Genomic DNA, 23,936 nt, shown 5'->3' with positions numbered 1-23,936 from the left:
CACTCCTGAAAAATGAGAGCAAATAATCATTGACACGTCATCATGACAGTCAATTCTCAGTGCAGGCTATCTAGAGTGTCTTTCCTTTTTAACCATTTCAAGAGTTCAAGGAAACATTCTTGGAGCATCTACTGTGTTTGGAAAGGCCAAAGGTCCCCCCCTCCCCCAGGCACACTTATGCTTATGCAGGCCATAGACGGGGAGAAAAACGGCCGATTTTTCTTTTAAAAAATGAAAAATTGGTTGTTCAAGCGGCCGACGTTACCAGCAATGGTAAAAAAAAAAAATCGGCCGATTTTCATCCCATCTACAGCCGGCAAAAAGTGTCCCTGCAGAGAGCTCCGCTATTTCTTTGACAGTTCCTTGACATTTACAGCGGTTGCAACAATGTATCTATTTGTATCCATTTAGGATACAGATGTTTTTATTCGGAAACAAATAGATACAATGTTGCAACCGCTGTAAATGTCAAGGAACTGTCAAAGAAATAGCGGAGCTCTCTGCAGGGACACTTTTTGCCATACTGGAATTCCTCTCATTTTTCATCCTTCTTCTTCTTCTTCATCATCATCCTCTTCTTCTTTTTCATCATCATCCTCTTCTTCTTTTTCATCATCATCCTCTTCATCCTCTTCTTCTTCATCATCTTCATCCTCTTCTTCTTCATCATCTTGATCATCATCATCCTCTTCTTCTTCTTCATCATCATCCTCTTATTCTTCTTCATCATCATCCTCTTCTTCTTCATCATCATCCTCTTCTTCATCCTCTTCTTCTTTTTCTTCTTTTTGTCTTCCTCTTGCAGGTCACTGCTCATGTGCAGATTTTTTTATCAGTAAAAAAATCGGCCAATTTGCCCATCATTGCCGCGAAAATCGGCCGATCGGCAAATTCGGCCGTTTTTTTTTCCAACTTTACCGAAAAAAAAAATCTGCCAAAATACCGAAAAACAGCCGAACAAATAGCCCACTAACGATCCGAAAATCGGCCGATTTTATTTTCGGCCGAAAAATCGGCCAATTTTCGACCCATCTATGGCCTGCATAAGATATGGTGTGGCCCTAGGGTCAATGTGTGTTTAGAATACTTCCAAAATGCACATACAAAAACACTCCATCCAAATGCATGTTGCATTTCTATAGCATGTTAAACAGAAAAAAAATGCACTTCCATAATGTTAACATACGCAAGTAAAAGTAGACAAAATCCACATCCTTTTATTCTGGCTTCACATACATGCATTGTGGTCTAACACCGCACTCCTGGGCAAATCACATGCAATTTGTGTGCGTTGCAATTAGAGACAAACATTTTGCACACCTCAAATTGCACCGCATCTGGGCCAAAAATGTGCAGGACCCTTTTTCAGGGTATGCACATGTATTGTACTGTCCAAGGCATTGCACACTAACGCATTGCACACTAAAAATGTCAAATGCGTTAGTGTGTACAGTGCATGAGTGTAAAATGCTTTAGTGCACACTGCAGTGTACAACGCATTGCACACTGTAATACACTGTAATACCGTGTACACCCACACATTGTAGACTGTAATGCACTGTACACTGTCATGCAGGATGGAGCAACGCATTGCACACTGTGATACCGTGTACACCCACACATTGTAGACTGTAATGCACTGTACACTGTCATGCAGGATGGAGCTACGCATTGCACACTGTGATACGCTGTCCACTGTCATTCAGAATCCAGCAACGCATTGCACACTGTAATACCATGTACACCAACACATTGTAGACTGTAATGCATTATACGCAGTATACATGTCCAGATATTCAAAGATTAGCCATGAAGGCCTAGCTGGTTACCTATTGGGCGACCGCAGATAGCCGAATAACGCTACACTGCATCCAGGCAGCTCTGGGAGGGTGTCATATGACATCCTGGCAGAACGCGCTCTCCGTGATTGCTGTGTCCTAAGGACACAGCTGATCACGTGATGTGGTAAAGGCCAATCACAGCGGCTTTTTACCATGTGATCAGCCATGTCCAATGACACGCTGATCACCGGGAAATGCATTTGCCGGGTCTTGGCTGCACTTTCATCATGCTATCAGAATGTGTGGAAAGTACTGCCGAGAACCAGCAGTTATCAAAGCAGGGGTTGGCCCCGATGATCAGTGCCCACCAGTGCCACCCAACAGTTACGCCCACCTGTGGCCAGCAGTGCCACCCACCAGTGCTGCCTCATCAACGCACATCAGTGTTGCTAAATTACCAGTTTACCAAATGTTATAATATAAACAGACTTTTATTCATTATGAGCTATTTTGTGGTTTATCGAGCAAAAAGTAAAACACACAGCAGCAAGTCAATACCACCCAAAGAAAGCTCTATTTGTCTGAAAAAACTGATATAAATTTAAGATGGGTACAATGTGGCATGACCGCACAATTGTCATTCAAAGGGTAACAGTGCAGAAAGATGAAAATTGGCCAGGACAGGAAGGGGGTAGGAGTACCCAGTAGGCAAGTGGTTAATATCATTGACCCATCAATACCCAGGAGCTAATGTACAGATAAGTAGCATGTGCACCAAGTGAGATTCTGCTAGGCCCCACCCACAAAATTGCAATTACCTGTCCCTCACATGTTATTAACATATTTGCAATGGCCACACTTACTGTACATATAAGGATCATCTCCTCAGTTGAGAGCTGTGCTCTCGCCATGTCCAAATGCCAATAAGGTTATCAAAATTTTCAACCAACACAAAACCTCCAACCACTTCTCATCCACTTACACTCCCCACAACCAGTTCCGGGTGCGCGCGCACGTGATGACGGACTTCCAGGATAGCCGTTCATGCTCCATGCGGACACCTGTTTGGTGCTTATTTGTTTGCAATCGCGCATTTTTATGTGCGGCTATGATAGCTTTCGCAAATGTGTGTTTCTTATTGATTTGTTTTTTTTAACCTTGGCTAATATTTGTTGCCAAAGGCCAAAAATCAACAAAGTGTGGACTATTTTATTACTGTAAATTGAATTGTAGAAAACCTGTAGCTGGCTGCACAGTGAATGTGACATTCATTAGTACATAACAATATTGTGGTGCAAGTGGGTTTTTTTGGTTTTGAAAAAGCCAGTTTGCACCCACTTGCATATTCACGCTCTTACAAGCTACATTTGAGCAGATTATATAAGTATACAAAGTAACTATTAAGGTTGTTCATATATTGAACATAAAATAAACACAAAAACATCGGTCAAACATTTATTGATCAAATATATCGTCATTTATTTGGTCAGCAGGAACAAGTAGGTACAGTCAATATCTTGGTGAGTCACAAAAATAGGATTGATGTGGCAAAAATAAAACACTCCTGCTCATAAGAGCTTACAATCTAAAGATACTTCTAGTGAACTGTGTGTGCTCAGGTTATAGCAGGAAACAAAGGGGAAGATGAATCAAGTAACATTTTCATGCACATAGGATTTACTTACACAATCACTTAGTATGAAGATCCATTCACAAAAAAAAGTCTTCAGATCAAAATATCAAGAAAACAAAGCATGTGAAAAACCCCTCCCACCTCTACAAATCCCCTCCCACCTCTACAAATCCCCTACACATACATTTGTCAGCAGGTTTGTCAGAAAAATGCATTGGAGTCTAAATAAGCAAGCAAAATTAAAACAAGAGCAGATTTTAAACAAAACGATTGACATGTGTGAGGCTTTCAATGCAAAGAGAAAAAACACAATCATTGTGCAATAACACACAAACACTTTACAAGGCCAAAAATATGCAAACATTTCCAGCCCACTTCCAAACACAGCCTGAGTGGTGTCTGGGGCAATTCAGCACAAAATCTCTTCTTCCCCCAAACCACTACAAGCAAGGACTTAGTCACAAACCACCCGGCCTAGTAACAGGCCAAATCACTCCCTACTGCACATCTTTATATAAGCTAGGTTGTATTTGGAGCACCAAACAAGGCCCCACACCCAATGAAGCCACACCCACCACTGACCTTAATTTGGTCAGTGAAAGTGTTTTCACCTGATGAATCCGCTTCCTACCTGCATTAACCCTTGGTATACAGGCCCCACAAATCAGAAAGATATATACAGTGAAATGTACGTGTGCAGCATACCACAGAACATTGAGCAGGGATGTGAAAGGGAACCCCAATTGGAACCGTTATTGCTACTATGGTCACAATTCCCTCCAGATTCTCGCATGAGTTAAGACAGTCACATGACCACATCTTGTATGCAATACTGAAAATGACAAATCGATTTGACTAGTATGGTGAATTTCCCATCAATTGGCAAAACACTCCAGAAATCAAACATCACCAAACATTACACTCTGGGCAAAGCTGATTTACAAATCCTGCGACTTACAGTAAAGTTGACCATTTTAATGCAATTTTCAAGACATCTGACACAGATCTCTATGCAAATTGCCACTAAAGTAGTACATGTACTACTATAGAAATCAGTGTTTGAAACGCACCCATGTGGTCACTCTAATAGCATACAATAGGGTGCGACTTTGCAGACGATTTACAACTTGCATGTTGTGCAAATCACATGCCAAGTCCCACTCAATGTGCACGCTATTGGAGCGTTCATATTGTTGTGGTTCAAACTTGGTTGGAGCCGCAAGTAATAATAGAGTAATGAATACACTACTTTTCATGCAATTTGCTGAGAGATCGGTGTCGATTGTCTTGCAAATTGCACTTGAAATCACCATGTACCCTAACTTTGAAATCATGCAACTTCTATGCAAGTCACATGATGTGACTGTGGTGTCAATAACACCACTTAGAAATCTGCTTTAATGTGACCGGGTAGCCCCCAGTAACATTGTTTGCGATTGCCATGGAATTGGCATTACAGGCGACTTGCAAATCGTAGACCAAGTCGCACCCTATTGGCCACTGTAGGCTCTGTTCACATCCAATTGGATTGTGAACTCGTGCAACTTCACTGTAAGTTGGGCAATTGCCGCATCGGATTAGGTGTGACAGTGGTGTTGGCCCCCAGTAACATTGGGTGCAATTTGCCATGCAAAGGGCAAGTTGCTGGCCATGCCAATCGCATGACAAGTCGCATCCAGGGTGTGCAATTTCAGGTGCAATTTGTGAATTGACATGGTACCTGATATTGGATATAATGAATGTGAATGTGAGTGTATTAACATACGCCATTTGTTGCAGTGAGAGTTCAAAGGTATTTGAAGATTTTGGCCATTTATTAGCAATTTAACATCTAGACTCAAATAGAAATCGCAATCCTACACACAATTGAAAACACAACTAGTTAGTAATTCTCTAGAAAACACAGTAAAATTGGCAACTTAAACAGTAATTTTCAATTGCATATAGTGTGAACGAAGCAGGAAAATCAACAAAGGAAATAAATCTTTGAAGGCGTGTGGTCTGCTTTGCATTTGGTGGAAAAATCCATACCAGTATTTGTGACAAGTTTGATGTGTGGATTCACCAACCAAGTCTTTTCTCTCTCGCTCACTCTTCTTTGTCTCACTGGCTCGCTCTTCTCTCTCGCTCACTCTTCTGTATGTCTCTCTTTATCACTCTTCAGTATGTTTTTCTCGCTCACTCTTCTTCATCTCACTGGCTCGCTCTTCTCTCTCTCTGTCAGCTCTTTGCTTGCCAAATCCTTCACAAAAGTGGGCTGAGTGTAAACCATCATTATCAAATCTATTAGTGCTCCAGGCCCTTATCTTACCCCATTGTATGACATTCACATAAGGTGCAGCTTTGAAGGTGTTTCAACAGACAAGGCCTCATTCTAATTCACATTTTAGGGATCACTTAGACAGAAAGCAAAGATGTTGCCAGAACATCTATTTGAAGACAGCCACCCACGGAGATCATACTACTTCCTTGCCGTGGTTGGGATTCAAACCGACAACCCTAGAGTTGTGAGGCAGTAGTGCTAACCACTAATCCACGGAGCTACATTGCTAATCCAGCCTGTATTTCTGTGCTGTGAATCAATCTTAGGTCCTTGGGCAAGTTCAGTGTAACTACCAGATATCTCCAATGTGACACAAATGTTGTGCTATGTTGCCAATTCACATGTATGATGGTTCTATGTATCCCAATACAAAGGATTGCAATACTAATACAGGCGTACCTCGGTTTACCAATGCCTCAGGGAACGTCATATTTGGGGTACAAATGCCAAACCATTTCAGTTAATTGGTCTGTTTACAAATGTTTGAATAATTTGGTATGGGCATGTGGCCTGGTATGGTTCAGGAGGGGGGGAGGCGCTCGCTTGTCCCCCCCCCTTTCCTGACCTGCTGGGCTGCATGCTCAGATAAGTATCTGTTATGGATTTTGGGGGGTACCCCATGCTGTTTTTTATTTAATTTCAGCGTGGAGTTACCCCTTAACATCCATACGAGACCCGAAGGGCTTAGTATGGATGGGAGGGGGGACCCCACGCCGGGTTTTTTACAAATTGTTTATAATTCCCTGCAATACTTTTACATCAACTGTCAGTGGGGAACTCCGCCGACAGCTGAAACATGAGCGCTGCATTGGTTTTCGCTACTAAAATGCTGCATGAGTTGATAACATAACTCATGCGGGATTGTAGGAGCGACAGCCATGTGTTAATGTTTCAGCTGTCAGCGGGGTTCCCCACTGACAGCTGAATGTAAAAAAAAAAAAAAAGCGTGGGGTCCCCCCTCCCATCCATACCAAGCCCTTCGGATCTGGTATGGATATTAAGGGGGAACTCCACGCTGAAATAAAAAAAAACAGCTTGGGGATCCCCCCAAAATCCATACCAGACCCTTATCCGAGCATGCAGCCCGGCAGGTCAGGAAAGGGGGGGGGGGCGAGCGAGCGCCCCCCCTCCTGAACTATACCAGGCCACCTGCCCTCAACATGGGGGGGTGCTTTGGGGAAGGGGGGCTCCCCCCCAAAGCACCTTGTCCCCATGTTAATGGGGACAAGGGCCTCTTCCGTTATTGGGATAATTGGTCAGCCATTTTTTGGGATTTTAGCATATTTTGTTTACCAGTAAAGTTGAAAATTTTTTGTTCCAAATTTACTGATAAAAAAAATGTGCCAAAATCCCGAAAAACAGCTGACCAATTAACCCACTAACGGCCCGAAAATCGTTCGATTTTCTTTTCGGCAGAAAAATCGGCCGATTTTAGACCCATCTATGGCCTGCTTTACATGGGTCTAAAATCGTCCGCAAAAAAAATCGGCTGATTTTCAGCCCGTTAGTGGGTTAATTGGTCAGCCATTTTTGGGGATTTTGCAACTTTTTTTAATTGGTAAATTTGGATAAAAATTGGCCGATTTTGCAGATCGGCCGATTTTAGCTGCAATGATCGGCAAATTGGCTGATCTTTTAACAGATAAATAATCTGCACATGAGCCATGACCTGCAAGAAAAAGAATAAAAAAAAAGAATAAGAAAAAGAAAAATGCAGGCCTTAGATGGGGCGAAAACTGACCGTTTTAAAAAAAAAAAATCGGTTGTTCAATGGGCCGACGTTACCACCAATGGTAAAAAAATTGTTCGATTTTCGCCCCATCTACGGCCTGCAAATATAATAGCGAAGTAATTACTTCTGTCCCTGCAGAGAACTGCGCTATTATATTTGACATTAAAAAGTATAAAGGTTGCAACATTGTATCTATTTGTATCCGAATAAAAACATCTATATCCGGAATGGATACAAATGGATACAATGTTGCAGTCTCTATACTTTTTAATGTCAAATATAATAGCGGAGCTCTCTGCAGGGACAGAAGGAATGTTTCAGCTGTCATCGGGGTTTCCCACTGACAGCTGAATTTTAAATTATTTCCGTGAATTAAATAAATAATAAAAAAAACAGCGTGGGTCCCCCCTCTCATCCATACCAAGCCCTTCAGGTCTGGTATGGGTATTAAGGGGGAACTCCACGCTGAAATTTAAAAAAAAAACAGCGTGGGTCCCCCTCAATATCCATACCAGACCCTTATCCGAGCATGCAGCCCGGCAGGTCAGGAAAGGGGGGGGACGAGCGAGCGCCCCCCCCCCTCCTGAACCATACCAGGCCACATGCCCTCAACATGGGGGGGTGCTTTGAGGCAGGGGGGGCTCCCCCCCCCAAAGCACCTTGTCCCCATGTTGATGAGGACAAGGGCCTCTTCCCCACAACCCTGGCCGGTGGTTGTGGGGGTCTGCGGGCGGGGGGCTTATCAGAATCTGGAAGCCCCCTTTAACAAGGGGGCCCCCAGATCCCGGCCCCCCCCCCTACGTGAACGAGTCTGCGGTACATGGTCCCGCAGACTCCTTCACAAAAAAACTAAGTGTGGTGTAAAAAAAACACAGTACAGGGTCTTTGACAAGTCCTTTATTAAAACAATGTCCCCCGAAGTAGATCCAACGTCAATCGCGGCGGCGGCGGCAGGGACCCGAAAAAAGAAAAAAAAAAAAAGGTTCCGCTCCCGTCGGAGGCTTCCAGCCTTGTGAAGAAGAGGCTAGCTGACAGTTCTTATATAGGTATGGGGCGGGGCCAGCCGGGCACATCATCCCCGCCCCTTACCTATTTGAGAAATGTCACCCTGTCTCTCCGCTGAGGCTAACTAGCTGAATGCAGGAGACAGTCTGACATTTCTTATATAGGTATGGGGCGGGGCCAGCCGGGGACATCATCCGAGTGACCCGCCCCATGTCACATGCTTGCTGTTCCCGGCTGGCCCCGCCCCATAGCTATATAAGAAATGTCAGACTGTCTCCTGCATTCAGCTAGTTAGCCTCAGCGGAGAGACAGGGTGACATTTCTCAAATAGGTAAGGGGCGGGGATGATGTGCCCGGCTGGCCCCGCCCCATACCTATATAAGATCTGTCAGCTAGCCTCTTCTTTACAAGGCTGGAAGCCTCCGACGGGAGCGGAACCTTTTTTTTTTTTTCTTTTTTCGGGTCCCTGCCGCCGCCGCCGTGATTGACGTTGGATCTACTTCGGGGGACATTGTTTTAATAAAGGACTTGTCAAAGACCCTGTACTGTGTTTTTTTTACACCACACTTTTTTTTTTTGTGAAGGAGTCTGCGGGAGCATCTACCGCAGACTCGTTCACGTAGGGGGGGGGGCCGGGATCTGGGGGCCCCCTTGTTAAAGGGGGCTTCCAGATTCTGATAAGCCCCCCGCCCGCAGACCCCCACAACCACCGGCCAGGGTTGTGGGGAAGAGGCCCTTGTCCTCATCAACATGGGGACAAGGTGCTTTGGGGGGGGGGAGCCCCCCTGCCTCAAAGCACCCCCCCATGTTGAGGGCATGTGGCCTGGTATGGTTCAGGAGGGGGGGGGGGGGCGCTCGCTCGTAACCCCCCTTTCCTGACCTGCCGGGCTGCATGCTCGGATAAGGGTCTGGTATGGATATTGAGGGGGACCCACGCTGTTTTTTTTTTTAAATTTCAGCGTGGAGTTCCCCCTTAATATCCATACCAGACCTGAAGGGCTTGGTATGGATGAGAGGGGGGACCCACGCTGTTTTTTTTTTTTTTTTTTTTATTGTGGACCTTTATTTTTACATTCAGCTGTCAAAGTAAATATTATCTAGACCTTTGAAATAAGTAAAATCATAACAGAAATAATTATAAAGGATAAGAAACAAAAATAGAATCACTAGAACTAAGGAAATCTAGTTAGATTACATGAAGATATGCCGAGTGCTGTTTATTAAACACAATAGTCACGACCGAGTGCCGGCTCTCAGAGGAATCCACAATCAGATTCACTATTAGTCAGTGGCTAAAAAGCAAACGCCCATGGCAGAAGTCTAAAATGTGTTCTGCACATGCTCAGTTGTATCTGCCAAAGACACTGCACGGGCTTCTAGATTTTTACTGTGTCGATTTCCTTGAAAAAAACGATTTTTAACACATTTTTAATTTTTTTGGAAATAGCAGATATTGTTTAAAGTGAAGTCCTGATATTTGGCAAAGCAAATTTCTAAGTGAACATGTCTCTGCAGTGATTTTTCATGGTTTTAGACTTGCTTCTTAGCAAGTCTGATTTCGGGCGTGTGTCTTTTTGTGAATTAGATTGGGCATCTGCTTATGGGCTCTGCTCAATAGTGAATTAGGTTGCAGGGTAAAAAATGACGGACGCCCATGAAAATTGGGCTTAAGCCCATAAATATGCGCCCACGCCCAATAGTGAATCAGGGCCCAAATGTCAGAGATTTTTTGTTCTTTCAAAGCAAATACATCTTTGCACACTTGTACTGGCTAGTGTTTCTCCCTTAGTTTCTCTCCCTCACTCACCTACTGTGACCCAAGTGCTGACAGAGAGGGGCAGGGGAAGGGCAAAAAGGATACTGTGCAGGCGTAGGACTTCCTCCTTATTAACCAATGATGTAATTGGTTATTAGAGTGCCAGCAGCTAGAAGGTTTTAATGGTGCACAATGAAAAAGTGTGGCTTTGAGTAGCTAAAAGGTAGGCTTCATCCACCCACTGGCTTGGATACAATTTTTTTGTCAATTTTTAGGCATTTCCAAAGACACCCCTGAAGAAACCTGAGGGCACCCCAGGGTGCCTGGGCAGCCTTGTTGAAAAAGGCTGCCATAGGGGAATAACTTTTGAGCTGGAAATGAGAGAGATCGCATGATCCCTTAAATTTTTTTGCTGTTGTGCCCTATCACCCTTGGTAGAGCACTTAATCTTTTTTTTTTTTTTTTTAATTTAAATATTTATTGATTTTTCAAAATATTACAAAATTCCATCATAAACACATTTAAATATCTAAAACCATTCTACATTTTCCTCTCTTCCCCCCCCCTACTCTGCCGTCTCCCCCCCACTCCCCCCAACCCCACCCCCCTCCTACCCCTCTGCCTTCTCCCCACTCTTTTCTATTAAAGCAAGAGAACCTTTTCTATCATTCTAAGTTATAACTTCCTATATTTCACTTTCAATCCAGATTTTTCCCATTTCGCATAATATAGCCCCATCTTGTCTTCCTGCATATGATAACGTTTTTCCATCCTACTGATCTGATTCACTCTATTAACCCAGTCTTCCTCCTTCGGCACCTCTGTTTTCCACCAAAACTTGGGTATCAAGCCTTTTGCAGCATTAAGATAGTACCATATACCTGATTCTTTGTATTTATTTACCGATAGCTCAATGCTATGTAAGAGACAAATCTTTGGATCCAACCTTATGTCAATCCCAGTTATTATATCAATCAATTTAACTATTAACTTCCAAAAAACTTGAATTTTCAGACATTCCCACCATATGTGAAACACTGTGCCAATCTCTCCACATCCCCTCCAGCACCACTTTGATTTCTCCAAATTCATCCTGTGCTCAACATTTGGTGTGATGTGCCATCTTGTCAAACACTTATAATTTATTTCCACCTCTCTCATACTTATATTCTCGTAAGTCAATCTATATATCTTTTTCTGTTTATCCTCGTCTAAAACCACCCCCATATCTCTTTCCCATTTTGTTATATAAATTAACTTTGTGTTCGTGTCTAATTAAGTGAGTATTCTATATACTTTGGCAATACCGTGCTTCCCTCCCCCTCGTGACTCCAACAACCTTTCCAACAAAATCCAATCCTTTTTCAATCTCAAAGGTTTCGGGAGATTCCCAATAAAACATTTTAATTGATGATATCCCCACTCATCTATCCTAATGAAGATCTCTCCCTTTTTCTCTTCCAAGTCTTTAAGTGATCCCAATTTCCCCTCCACCAATATATCTCTCAATTGAACATCTTCCTTTTTAAACCGTTTCCCTGTTATCTCTTCTCTGCACGGAAGGAAAAACTCTGTGTTTCCTAGTGGCATTAATATAGAATTGAAATCCCACTTCATATTTTTGTGCAAATTATCCCAAACCCTTAAAACATTTAAAGTGTAAAGACTTGTGCTACCTTTAATTCCTCTATACTGTGCTGGCACCCATATACTCTTACTCAAACTAGTTCCACTAAGTTCATTCTCAATTTTCACCCAACTTTTCCCTTTTGAATTATATATCCAATCATAGATTCTTGCTAAAATTACTGCTTTGTAATATCTTTTAACATCTGGCAATCCCAATCCCCCCTTCTCTTTACTCCTGCTTAACGATTCATAGGATATTCTTGGTTTTTTATTTCTCCATATATATCTTGTTATCATTCTTTTCATAAAAAATGCTTCTGTGAGTATGATTGGAACCATTTGAAATCTATACAGTATTTTGGGTACAATTACCATTTTTATCAGATTTATGCGTCCTATCCATGACGGGTTTCCTCCTTCTAATGTTTTTAATTCCTCCTTGATCTCATTTAACATTGAAATATAGTTTAGTTTATACAAATATTTATGTGAAGCAGTGAGTTTTATTCCTAGATATTTTCTATCTCTTTCTCTCCATATAAAGGGAAATTCCTTTTGTATTTTTTCTTTTTCACCCTTTGGTATATTAATATTCAGAATCTCAGTTTTTGTTGGGTTAATTTTTAAGTTCAATAGATCTCCACATTCCTTCAGTACCTTCATTAAGTTTGGAAGTGTTATCCATGGGTTCCCCACATACAGCAACAAGTCATCCGCAAAGGCCGCTACTTTATGTTCTGTAGTTTCTGTCTGAATTCCTTTTACATCTCCGCTATTCCTTATTGTTGACAACAGGGGTTCCAATGACAGAACATACAACAAAGGGGACAGTGGGCAACCCTGTCTTGTTCCATTTGACATCCCAATGGGTTCCAACCTCTCCCCATTTACCTTAATAATTGCGGTGGGCTACCTATATAATTTTCCTATGCACTCTCGCATTTTCACTCCGATCCCCTGAGCCTCCAGGGTATTCCATCATAAAGCCCCAGTCAACTCTATCGAATGCCTTCTCGGCATCGATTGACAGGACTACCACCGGAGCTTTTCCTTTTCTGCTTTTCTGAATGAGCATCAGAGTTCTCAACCCGTTATCTCTACCCTCCCTCCCTGGGACAAAGCCCACCTGATCCCCATGTATCCATTCAGGCATTAGATCTTTCAACCTATTTGCTAAAACCTTTGCGTACAGCTTAGTATCGGTGTTCAGTAATGAAATTGGTCTATAGCTAGAGCACTGAGAAGCATCTTTTCCTTCCTTGTGAATAAGCACTACATGGGCCTGTAAAGATTCTCTCCTCATCTCCATCCCACTTCCCAAGGTATTCATATATTTCTTCAACTTAGGTAATAATAATTCACTATATTTTTTATAGTACCTCACGGTATAACCGTCTGGTCCTGGACTTTTCCCCGCCCCTGTACTTTTTAGTGCTGCTTTTATTTCTTCCTGGGTAATTTCTGCATCCAAGGAGTTCAATTGTGCTTCGCTTAATTTTGGTAGGCCTGCATTTTTTAGATATATCTTCCTTTTTTTAATGTTCACCTCTTTAGTGTCTTTTAAAGGAACTTGGGAATTACCGTATTTGCCGGCGTATAAGACGACTGGGCGTATAAGACGACCCCCTACTTTTCCTGTTAAAATATAGGGTTTGGGCTATACTCGCCGTATAAGACTACCCCTCTTCCAACGCACACCAAATAAAAATGAAAAAACATCAGATTTGATTTCAATATGGTATGGTATTTCAGTATGGTATTCCAATGATGGGGTGCTATTCCTCCCACTGACACCAATGATGGGGCACTATTCCTCCCACTGATACCAATGATGAGGCACTACTCCTCCCACTGGCACTAATGGTGCCCCATCAGTAGTGTCAGTGTGTGAGGAATAGTGTCCCATCATTAGTGTCAGTGGGAGGAATAGTGCCCCATCATTGGTGTCAGTGGATGAAATAGTGCCCCATCATTAGTGTCAGTGGGAGGAATAGTGCCTCATCATTTGTATCAGTGGAGGGAATCATGCCCCATCATTGGTGTCAGTGGGAGGAATAGCACCCCATCATTGGTATCAGTGGGAGGAATAGCACCCCATCATTGGTATCAGTGGGAGGAATAGTGCCCCATCATTGGTATCAGTGGAAGGAATAGTGCCCCATCATTGGTATCAGTGGAAGGAATAGTGTCCCATCATTGTTATCAGTGGGAGGAATAGTGTCCCATCATTAGTGTCAGTGGGAGGAATAGTGCCCCATCATTGGTGTCAGTGGATGAAATAGTGCCCCATAATTAGTGTCAGTGGGAGGAATAGTGCCTCATCATTTGTATCAGTGGGAGGAATCATGCCCCATCATTGGTGTCAGTGGGAGGAATAGCACCCCATCATTGGTATCAGTGGGAGGAATAGTGCCCCATCATTAGTCAGTGGGAGGAATAGTGCCCCATCGTTGGTGTCAGTGGGGAGGAGGAATAGTGCCCCATCGTTGGTGTCACTGGAGAGAATAGTGCCCCATCATTGGTATCAGTGGGGAGAAAAGTGCCCCATCATTGGTGTCAGTGGGGGAGGAATAGTGCCCCATCATTGGTGTCAGTGGGGGAGGAATAGTGCCCCATCATTGGTGTCAGTGGGGAAGGAATAGTGCCCCATAATTGGTGTCAGTGGGGAAGGAATAGTGCCCCATCATTGGTGTCAGTGGGGGAGGAATAGTGCCCCATCGTTGGTGTCAGTGGGGGAGGAATAGTGCCCCATCGTTGGTGTCAGTGGGGGAGGAATAGTGTCCCATCGTTGGTGTCAGTGGGGAGAATAGTGCCCCATCATTGGTGTCAGTGGGGAGGAGGAATAGTGCCCCATCATTGGTGTCAGTGGGGAGGAGGAATAGTGCCCCATCATTGGTGTCAGTGGGGAGAATAGTGCCCCATCGTTGGTGTCAGTGTCGAGGAGGAATAGTGCCCCATCGTTAGTGTCAGTGGGGGAGAGGAGCGGCTGCTCCTTCTTTCAGTTCGGCAGCTTGATTTTCGTGGGGCCGTTCGGCTCCGCCTCCTCGCCGGTGATTGGTCGCCTGTGTGCGCTGGCACCCAATCACCGGTGAGGAGGTGGAGCCGAGCAGCCGCGCGACCATCGAGCAGCCGCGCGACCATCGAGCAGCCGCGCGACCATCGAGCAGCCGCGCGACCATCGAGCAGCCGCGCGACCATCGAGCAGCCGCGCGACCATCGAGCAGCCGCGCGACCATCGAGCAGCCGCGCGACCATCGAGCAGCCGCGCGACCATCGAGCAGCCGCGCGACCATCGAGCAGCCGCGCGACCATCGAGCAGCCGAACTGAAAGAAGGAGCAGCCGCGCTTCCTGGACCGGATCATCGTGGGACCGGGACCGGAGCCAGGTAAGGTACAGCAGCCCCTCTGCCCACCCCTGTACTTAGTGTCCGTTGGAGGACACCGCCCCTGGAAAAAGTGCCGCCCTGACACACCGGCTCGCCGTATACCGGCGTATAAGACGACCCCCGACTTCTCAGAAGATTTTCAGGGGTTGAAAAGTCGTCTTATACGCCGGCAAATACGGTAATATTGTACAGCTTTCTATAGTACTCCGTAAACACTTTAATAATCTCTTTAGTTGAATGAACCAACTCCCCCCTGGGGCTTTTTATTTTATCTATATAATTCCTGTTTTTCTTTTTACTCAGGGCTCTCATTAAATATTTTCCTGGTCTATCTCCCCATCTGTATCTCTCACTTAATACTTTATTATATACTCTTCTCCTCTCCTCTTCCATCAATGTCTCTATTTCTTCTTTCTTAATTATTAACTTCTGCCTTGTTTCTTTTATTATTTTATTCTTATATATCTGTTCCAGGTCAAATATTTCTTTTAAAAGCCCACTAATTTTCTCTCTTCTTTCTTTTTTCTTTTTAGCTCCAATCGGAATCAAGATTCCTCTTATATATACCTTATGGCTCTCCCAAACTGTAGCTATCAACACTTCCTCTTTCTCGTTCTCCTTAAAATATAGCTTAATCTCTTCCCCAATCTTCTGAGCAGTATCCTTATACAGGAGAAGCGCCTCATTTAACTTCCATCCTAAACCTCCTGTCCACCGCCTTCCCCATCCCATTTTCATTATAACAGGTGCGTGGTCCGAGAGTGTCCTTACTTCTATTTCTACTTTAACCAGAAATTCAATGAGCTGGTGATCTACTAATATATAATCCAATCTCAAATATATCTCATGTGCATTTTAGAAGAAGGTATAGTATGTATCATTCATATGCATAATTCTCCAGATGTCCACCAGTTGGTACTCATGGATCACCTTTTTCAAAACTCTCAGAGACCTACCCCCCTCCCTCTGCACAGAAGAGGTAGCATCCTTTTGTGGGTCCATACAAAAATTGAAATCTCCCGCTACTATCAAACGGCCTTTTTTAAAGTCCATCAGTTTTTTCAACGCACCCTTCAAGAACATCTCCGGCTTCTTAGTAGGACAATATATATTGGCTAATGTGCACTCGATTCCTTGTAGTTTACCTTTTAAAAACAAGAATCTCCCCTCCGGATCTGTCTTTCTATCCTCCAGCTCGAACCTTATATTCTTTGCCAACCCTATTGCAACCCCTTTTGCTCTTTTAATTGGGGAGTCGGCATAATACCATATTGGATAATATTTAGATTTTAACTTCACATTTGACTCTATCTCAAAATGTGTCTCCTGTAAGAATACTACTGAAGATGCTCTGTGATGTAACTCTTTAATTAATCTAAATCTTTTCCCAGGACAATTCAACCCATTCACATTATAAGTTGTAAACTGTATTTCTTCCATCTTCCTTCTTAATTTTTTCTGCTTCTCCTCCTCCTCCTTCCTTGCTTTTATACCTCCCTCTATCATGCAGAGTGTTGACCTTAAAACCCCTCCCTCTCCACCTGCCCCCCCTAACCCCGTTAGGTAGGCTGTAACTCCATTTCTCCATCCAATTAGGCATGCTGGGGTTCCCCATCTATACTGCACGTTCTGTTTTCTCATTTGCTCCAACAAGGGTCTCAGGGATCTCCTTCTCGCCAGAGTTTCTGGTGTTAAGTCCGCAAAAATCTGGATATCTATTTCTCCATACTTAATTGTTGCTCTTCCTTTGATCTTCCTCCAGATCTCATCTTTATCCCCATACTGTTGAAATTGGACAACTGTATCTCTCGGTATCTCCCTCCGAGTAACCTGTTTGAGCCTTCCTATTCTGAAAACTCCGTCCAATTTAATCAAGTCTAGTTCGGGCCTGTCCATTATGGAGTTTAAAATTCTGCAAACTAATTCATACAATGCTTCCCCTTTTGCAGTCTCTGGAATTCCTCGTACCCTGAGATTGCTCCTCCTTTCTTTATTTTCTTGTAATTCCATCCTATAAAGCTATTTTTTCTGAACATTCCCCATATTTGTTATCTTCTTTTCTAAATTGACTATGGTTTGGGCCTGATTTTTAACTTTCTCCTCCGTTTCTTCCACTCTCAATAACAGCTGACCTAAATCATTACGAATAGTTGTCATTTCTTGCTTTATCATTTTCTCCAAACTTGGAAACATTTCTGTCATCTCTTTCTTATTTGGTACTTGTAATTCACTGTCAGATTCTTTCTTCTCCATAATATCCGCTATTTGTTGACTGCAACTACTATTCATGCCATCTAGGGCTATTTCCCAGACTAGTTTCCCTTTCACCCTTTTCACTTGCGCCTTGCGCCCTTTCTGGAGTAACGTTTCCTTGGGATGTATATTTCTTAATTGTACCCGTTTGAGACCCTTTGAGCCCACTTCCTTTAACTCCTTTATTCTTCATGTCTTCTATGGGTCTTATTTTCTTCTATAAACTCAAGACAGGAAGATATTGAATTGTCTATATTTTTTGACCCAGCCTTGCCTACTATTTTTCCTTTTTTCTTTGTTTTTCTAAGTTACCTTGGTCCTCTTCTCTTCACTCCTTCATGGCCCTTGGGAATCCCCCAGTCCTCTCCTTCACCCTTTCCTCCTCTATACCACTAAGGATATCAGCACACAGTATGCCCCAGCCGCTCTCACTCACCCTTCTCTTTCAACGTTCTTCGGGTGGAGGGCTTTCTTCAGATGCTCAGTCCTCAGGGGGATTCCTCCGGGTCTCCTGGGCCTTTCTTTTATAGCTCACTTCTATTTGGGGTCCATCCTTTAGCAGCAGGCTGGGTCTAAGCCCGTACAGCAAGCCAGGGAACGAAGCCAGGAGCGAACCGGCACCTCCTGCTCTCCTCGGGACGCCGGCCGGCTTTTTTTCCTCCCAGTGATCCTCCGCGGCTTACCACGTGATCCCGCCTCGTCACCTTGTTTCCCGGCAACCCAGCTCGTTGTTACGTGAGGCTCGGGGGGATCGATCTCCTTCTCCACCTCACCGCTCCTCACATCACCGACCCACCGATTGCTCCACCACTGCCCCCCGTACTCCGGTGAGTCTGCCCCTCCTAAACTTCATCTAGAGGGCCCCTGGGGAGGTCAGGAAGCGGAGCCTAGCGGGAAGCTACTACCTCGCGCCCTCCTTGGCCGCCATGTTCACGCTGAATTAATTGGTTGAGCACTTAATCTAAGCCAAGCTGTAACATTGGCCTTGTGGTACTTTAGCAGATCACATTGTGCAGTTGCCTTCTATGTGAGAGCTGACAAGTTATCCTGGGCACAACAGAGTGCTTTATGTGCCAAGGCGAAGTGCCAGCCTTTCTTTGGTTCTTGATAATAGACAAATATATTTCCAGAAGGAATGTGTAGAAGGACAAGTTGTAACCTGCCTGGTGATCAGATTATTTAATTTGGCTGCCAGTTAAGAGGGGCTGCTGATCAAACGTAGAACTTAAAGGCAAACATTTGTTTTCTTGGTCCAGAAACACAATCTGAAGAAATCAGCAATCCTGTATATCACGAACAAGAGGAGGAGATTCCAAGCATATCAGAGCAGCCATTCACTTTATATAGGTGAGAATATTCATTAAAGTAAACCTAAACCCAAGAGAATGGCATTTATTTTGCAAAGCACTGTGCATCCTGATCAAATGCCATGTTTTTTTCTCATAAAATACTATTTTCATGCTTTTATTTAGTCTCATTGCTGCTGATCTCCTGCAGCCCCTTTTAGCCATTTCATGCCAACACTTGCTTCAGCTGCAACTGCACAATCTTGCTCAGCACTGGCTTACTGATTTTGACAGCAGTGGACTATGCCCGCACAATGTGTGTTGGCATGGCTGACCGTAGTCTTCCTACCAGGTGTGCATTTGACAGGATGAAAATGCAGGCGAGAGTTTAACCTCATAACATGAAGTGCCTAAACAAGTGGTAGGCTCACTGTGTAGTCTTACAGATAAAAGCTGCAGATGTAAAAAGTTTAAAAAACACTGTATATTAACATGCTAAATATTGTATGAGAATGTACTGAGTTTATATATACTTTAAGAAAAAAACAATTAACAATTATGTTAGAGGAAAACGTATATTAAAGTTTAGCTGAAGGCAAATCATGGTTTAGTTTCGGATATAGTGGAGAGAGATTAGAACACCTCAGGTGTCCCCATTAGAGACATTCACCCTATTTATTTGTCCTGATACCGTTATCACTGAAAGTGAAAGTAAAAGAAAATCCCAAATTTTGGGCTATCCTCAATAGAAATACAGGGATAAGCTTTCAATGGAACACTAGTTCTGAGAATCCTGTTGACAACTAGGGATTCCCTCTTTTTGGAAAGACTTCCTCTTACTTCCAGTTTTGGCTATGGGAGAAGAAGTGAAGGAAAGTCTCCCCAATGGGACACAGCAGAATAAAAACTGACGGGGGTTATGACCCCCCTTGTTCTATCCAAATGAAAAAAAAGTTTTCCTTTAGATCTACTTTAAAGTAAATACCCAGTGTGTGGCACTTCCTGTAAATAAAATCTTTAGAATGTTTATACAGTATGAACGCAGATAAGCTGGCTATATATTTTTGTTCATTTCAGCCTACGTGCTGCACAGAAAAAAATCTAACAGATTCCTCCATCTACGTTGCACAGCATGGAAGGACGAATCTCCTGCTAATCCTGGGTTCACACTGATGCGGTCCAGAATGCGCAGCGTTTTCTGTGCGAATTCCGCACCGCATCAAAATCATACCCCATTCATGCAAACTGCTGTGGGTGTGTATGTTAACAACACCCTGAAATCAGTCCGCGATACGATGTGAAGAATCAGATCGCAAAGGTGTGAATACCCATGTGATCCGTTTCTAGTGCGAGCCCAAAAAAGGGTCCTGCATCTTTTTGGTGCGGATGCGGTGTGATTTGAGCCATACAAAATATATGGCTCAAATTACAGCGCAAACACAATTCACTTGTGATTTGCACAGAAATGCGGTGCAGTCCCTGTGCGAATCACATGCGATGTACCGCACCGTATGAGTGTGAACCTAGCCTAAGGCTATGGTGTTTTGACAGCTGGCTGTGCTGCCTGTCAAAATACTCAAACATCTGATTGAATGTTGTAGGTGTTGCTTGGCCGTCATTTTTCCACCTGACTTTCAGTCAAGGGATGTTGCGTATGAAGGGGTTGACAGGGCTACCCACTAAACTAATTTCAGCTGGTTAATTAGAAAACATAATAAATTTGATTACTGCATGGTCAGCTTAAGGCTGTTCATAGACACTTTGTGAATCTGCTGCAATTCAAGCTGTGGTTGGCATTGCAAGCACCACCAAGCTTGTTAAAATTTAATTCAAGAGTCAACTGAGGCAAGCATAAAATTATTACTGCACCCTATCAGATACAGTCACTGTTCAGGTATTCAGGCACCCATGGGTGCCGTGGCTGCGTGAATACAATAGCCAGCAGTGGATATTCCTCCATCCACACTGTTAGCAGGCTGAATAAGAGAAAAGCAAGCTGTGTATGGCTACCTTACCTGGTATTCATTTACTTTCATCACCATCCGTGGACAAAGACAATGCTGCTCATCTTAATCCAGCTACCTTTTAAAAACCTGTGTGCTGTTGTAACAAATAATTCAGTTTTTATGAAATATTGAAAGGAAACTATACTTAAATGACTTTTCATGCCTGATGTATGTAATAATACATATTAATGACATTTCCTGAGAATTTGCAAACATTTCAGGATATTTAAAAATTTTGAAAACCAGAAATGGCACGAGGCAAAATTATCCAACACACGGGGGACTTCAGGCTAGTACTTACATACGGTAGCTCATGCTGCCCCACTGAAAAATGATTCATAGTGATTAGGCGGCTGTGTGGTAATATGTTACCTCCTCCCCACCTGTTTTTAGGCTGTAGTCACACCTGAGCAGAACTATGTTTAGGGTTTTTTTTTTTTTTTTAGAGTGTACCACTGTTTTTAGAAGTGTCTTTTAAGCATTTTACATATTCAAGTTTCAGGCCGTTTTGCTTTTAACCAATGAAAAAGTACTAGAGGTCAGGCTACAGGCGCATGAGTGCTTATAAGAATGGCCATCATTTGTTACATTACATTGTTTCATAAGAGTTTTCAAGCTTTGAGCTACAAAGGTGTGAATGGGGGTCTTACCCTGAAAAGGCTAAACCACCGCATTGCAACTTTGTACATTGAAGGGCGGTTTCAGCGTATCCCCATTAACTTTAAAGGGTTACATTCAGTGCTGGTACTGCCAGCTGAATGCAACATGGGATTTAATTTTTGCATGTTTACAGCCCTGAGCACCTGCATGTCTTTGTTCAGGTGTGCAGTCAGGGGGTCTGTAAAACTGCAACTCAAACACCTGCTTTTACCGCCTCCTGGCTGCAATTCTGAATGAGCCCTTCCTGTCCATTTATCCCACAAACAAAAACTACCAACTGTGTTGCAACATAAACAAATTCACTGGTAATATTCAGCCTTGTGAACACACCTGCCCAAGGAACTGTATCCAAAACCTCAGTTTTGACACTGCTGTTTTACTTCTCTTTTCTTTTGTTGATTCTTCTAAATTTACCACATCTTTTGCTTGTAGAAAAGAACCAGATGGACACAGTGGCAATCTAATGTCCACCTTGAATCCCCTGCTTGTTTCGTCCAGTGGGAACGCACTGACGCAGTCTCTAGACCAAGCTGAACACTATTTAGCTGGTCACAACCTGAGTGGATGTATAGAAAAATACCCCTTAAGCACTTATCCCCAGAACAGTTTAGAAATGGAAACCTTTGACAATATCAGTGGTAGCAGAACCACTGAGGAAAAATATTTTGCGAATGAATGTGTGGAAGAAGTTCTGGAGAGTGCTGAATCAAATCTTCAAGTTGCATATGCAGAAGATGAAGTTCAAGTGATAAACTCTTACTTAACAATAACCAGTCCTCTTTCTGCTTCACATGTTCAAAATGCAATTTCACATTGCTCTTCCATAGTTGCCTTTACACCTCTACTGTCTCCAAATAAAGACCTTTACGCTCAGAATCTAGAATCCTTAAAAAGCAGATCTCCTAGCAGCAAACTGGAGAGGCTTAAAGAAAGGATTAGAGAGCAAAAGAGGCGACAAGAAGCAGTAAAGAAGAACTTAACAAAATCTCGCCAAAACCCAGAGCTGGCTCGCAAAGTAATGAACACGCAGAAAATTCGCAAGGTGACATTCGGGCCACCGCCGCCTGTTTACAAAGGTAAGCTTGTCCTCTTGTTTCTCCTTCTTTGACAAATCCTGACAGTATGGCAGTTTAATTTACTCCTAGGGACACTTCATCCTTCTAATTGTCAGCAGTGGTAGATCTATGTTTTGAGTCTTCATTTAGATATGAAAATATTTTGAGTGGCATATATTTCAATTTCTTGGAAGCAGCACATGCCAAAAGTCCATTTGTCATACTGTGGCGTACTCTAGATGAACCGAGAAGAACAAATAAAGGAAAATACAGCAAGAGTTTAAAGAGAACCTGTGCTGGGAGAAATACATAGATTGCCCTTGCTAATCCACCTCTAAAAGTGTTAATGGCCTGAATGCAATGCCAGTCCATTGATTTTAACATTTTCTTCATTACTGACCCAGAACAAGAATACAGCTCAGGATTTCTGTCTTCACAAATGTATGCTCTTTGAAGATGTAGATGGGCATAATTAGTTGATATATAAGGCACTGTAAACACTGCGATTAGAATACCCCATCATGGGAAAAGTAGATATTGTTTTAATTTTTTTATTTTGGATAAAGAAGGGAAGAGTTAAACTTTCTGTAACCCCATACTTTTCCTCCACTTACTATGACACTAGGAAATAAATAGGGGATTGATTGTCACTAGGTCAGGAAGGCACAAAGAGACTCTCAGAAGTCCTTTCCCTACCCCACTCTACTACTGTTCTTGTCTTTGTTGTAGAGTTTTTCTATCAGTTCCTATCCTGATGGGAAGTTATGGGAAATCTCCCCAGTGAGGACAATAAAAGCCTGACAGAGGTTCTAATCCGTCTCTGCTGTATCCGAAACAAAATGAGTTTTGGCGGTAGATACTCATGTATCTGAAAGAAAGACTGTGTTTTCAGAAAGAACAACAATAATAAATAGAATAAACATCTGACAATCTGTTTAATGCCATTTTTGACAATAAAAAGATTGGATACAGATTACATACTGTATGTTTCGTTTAATAGTATATCTGCATTTATTGTTGGAAATGAGAGTGTCATATACCTTGTTTGGAGGTTGAGTTGATGAGAGGACGTACCTTGTGGCTCTGGTCCAAGCACCCCTGAATGTGGTGACAGAGGTACAAGGCTCAAAGAAGCACAGGTGCTGGTGGCTTGGTAGAAGGGACATAGTCAAGGTGAACCAGGGTCATACACGGTGAGACAGCAGCAAAGTCAGGGAGCAGGCTGAGGTCAGGACCAGGGAAGCAGGCAGAGCAAAGTCCAGTAGCAGGCTGAAGTCAGCACCAGGGAAGCAGGCAGAGAATAGTCAGAAGCAAGCTGAGGCCAGAATACTCAGAGCAAGGTCAGGAACAAGCCAGGTCAGCAATAGAAGATCAGCCAACAAAAGCAGGATCAAAGCAGTAAGCTTAAGAACATCCAGCAATTAGCACGCA

General features: G+C 43.1%; 1 protein-coding gene across 1 annotated transcript in view; it reads left to right on the top strand.

The window, feature by feature from the left end:
* The window catches only part of CCDC187 (coiled-coil domain containing 187), a 141,798-nt gene that overhangs the window by 23,969 nt on the left and 93,893 nt on the right, over nucleotides 1–23,936 (top strand). The window contains 2 exon segments of the mRNA XM_089677075.1: nucleotides 18,755–18,845; nucleotides 21,883–22,526. Coding sequence (XP_089533201.1) covers nucleotides 18,755–18,845; nucleotides 21,883–22,526 — 735 coding nt within the window.

The sequence above is a fragment of the Staurois parvus genome, unplaced genomic scaffold, assembly GCF_062004578.1.
Source record: "Staurois parvus isolate SC_StPar_1 unplaced genomic scaffold, SC_StPar_1.0 ptg000176l, whole genome shotgun sequence".
Lineage (NCBI taxonomy): Eukaryota > Metazoa > Chordata > Amphibia > Anura > Ranidae > Staurois > Staurois parvus.
This window is presented reverse-complemented; position numbering and strand designations above follow the sequence as displayed.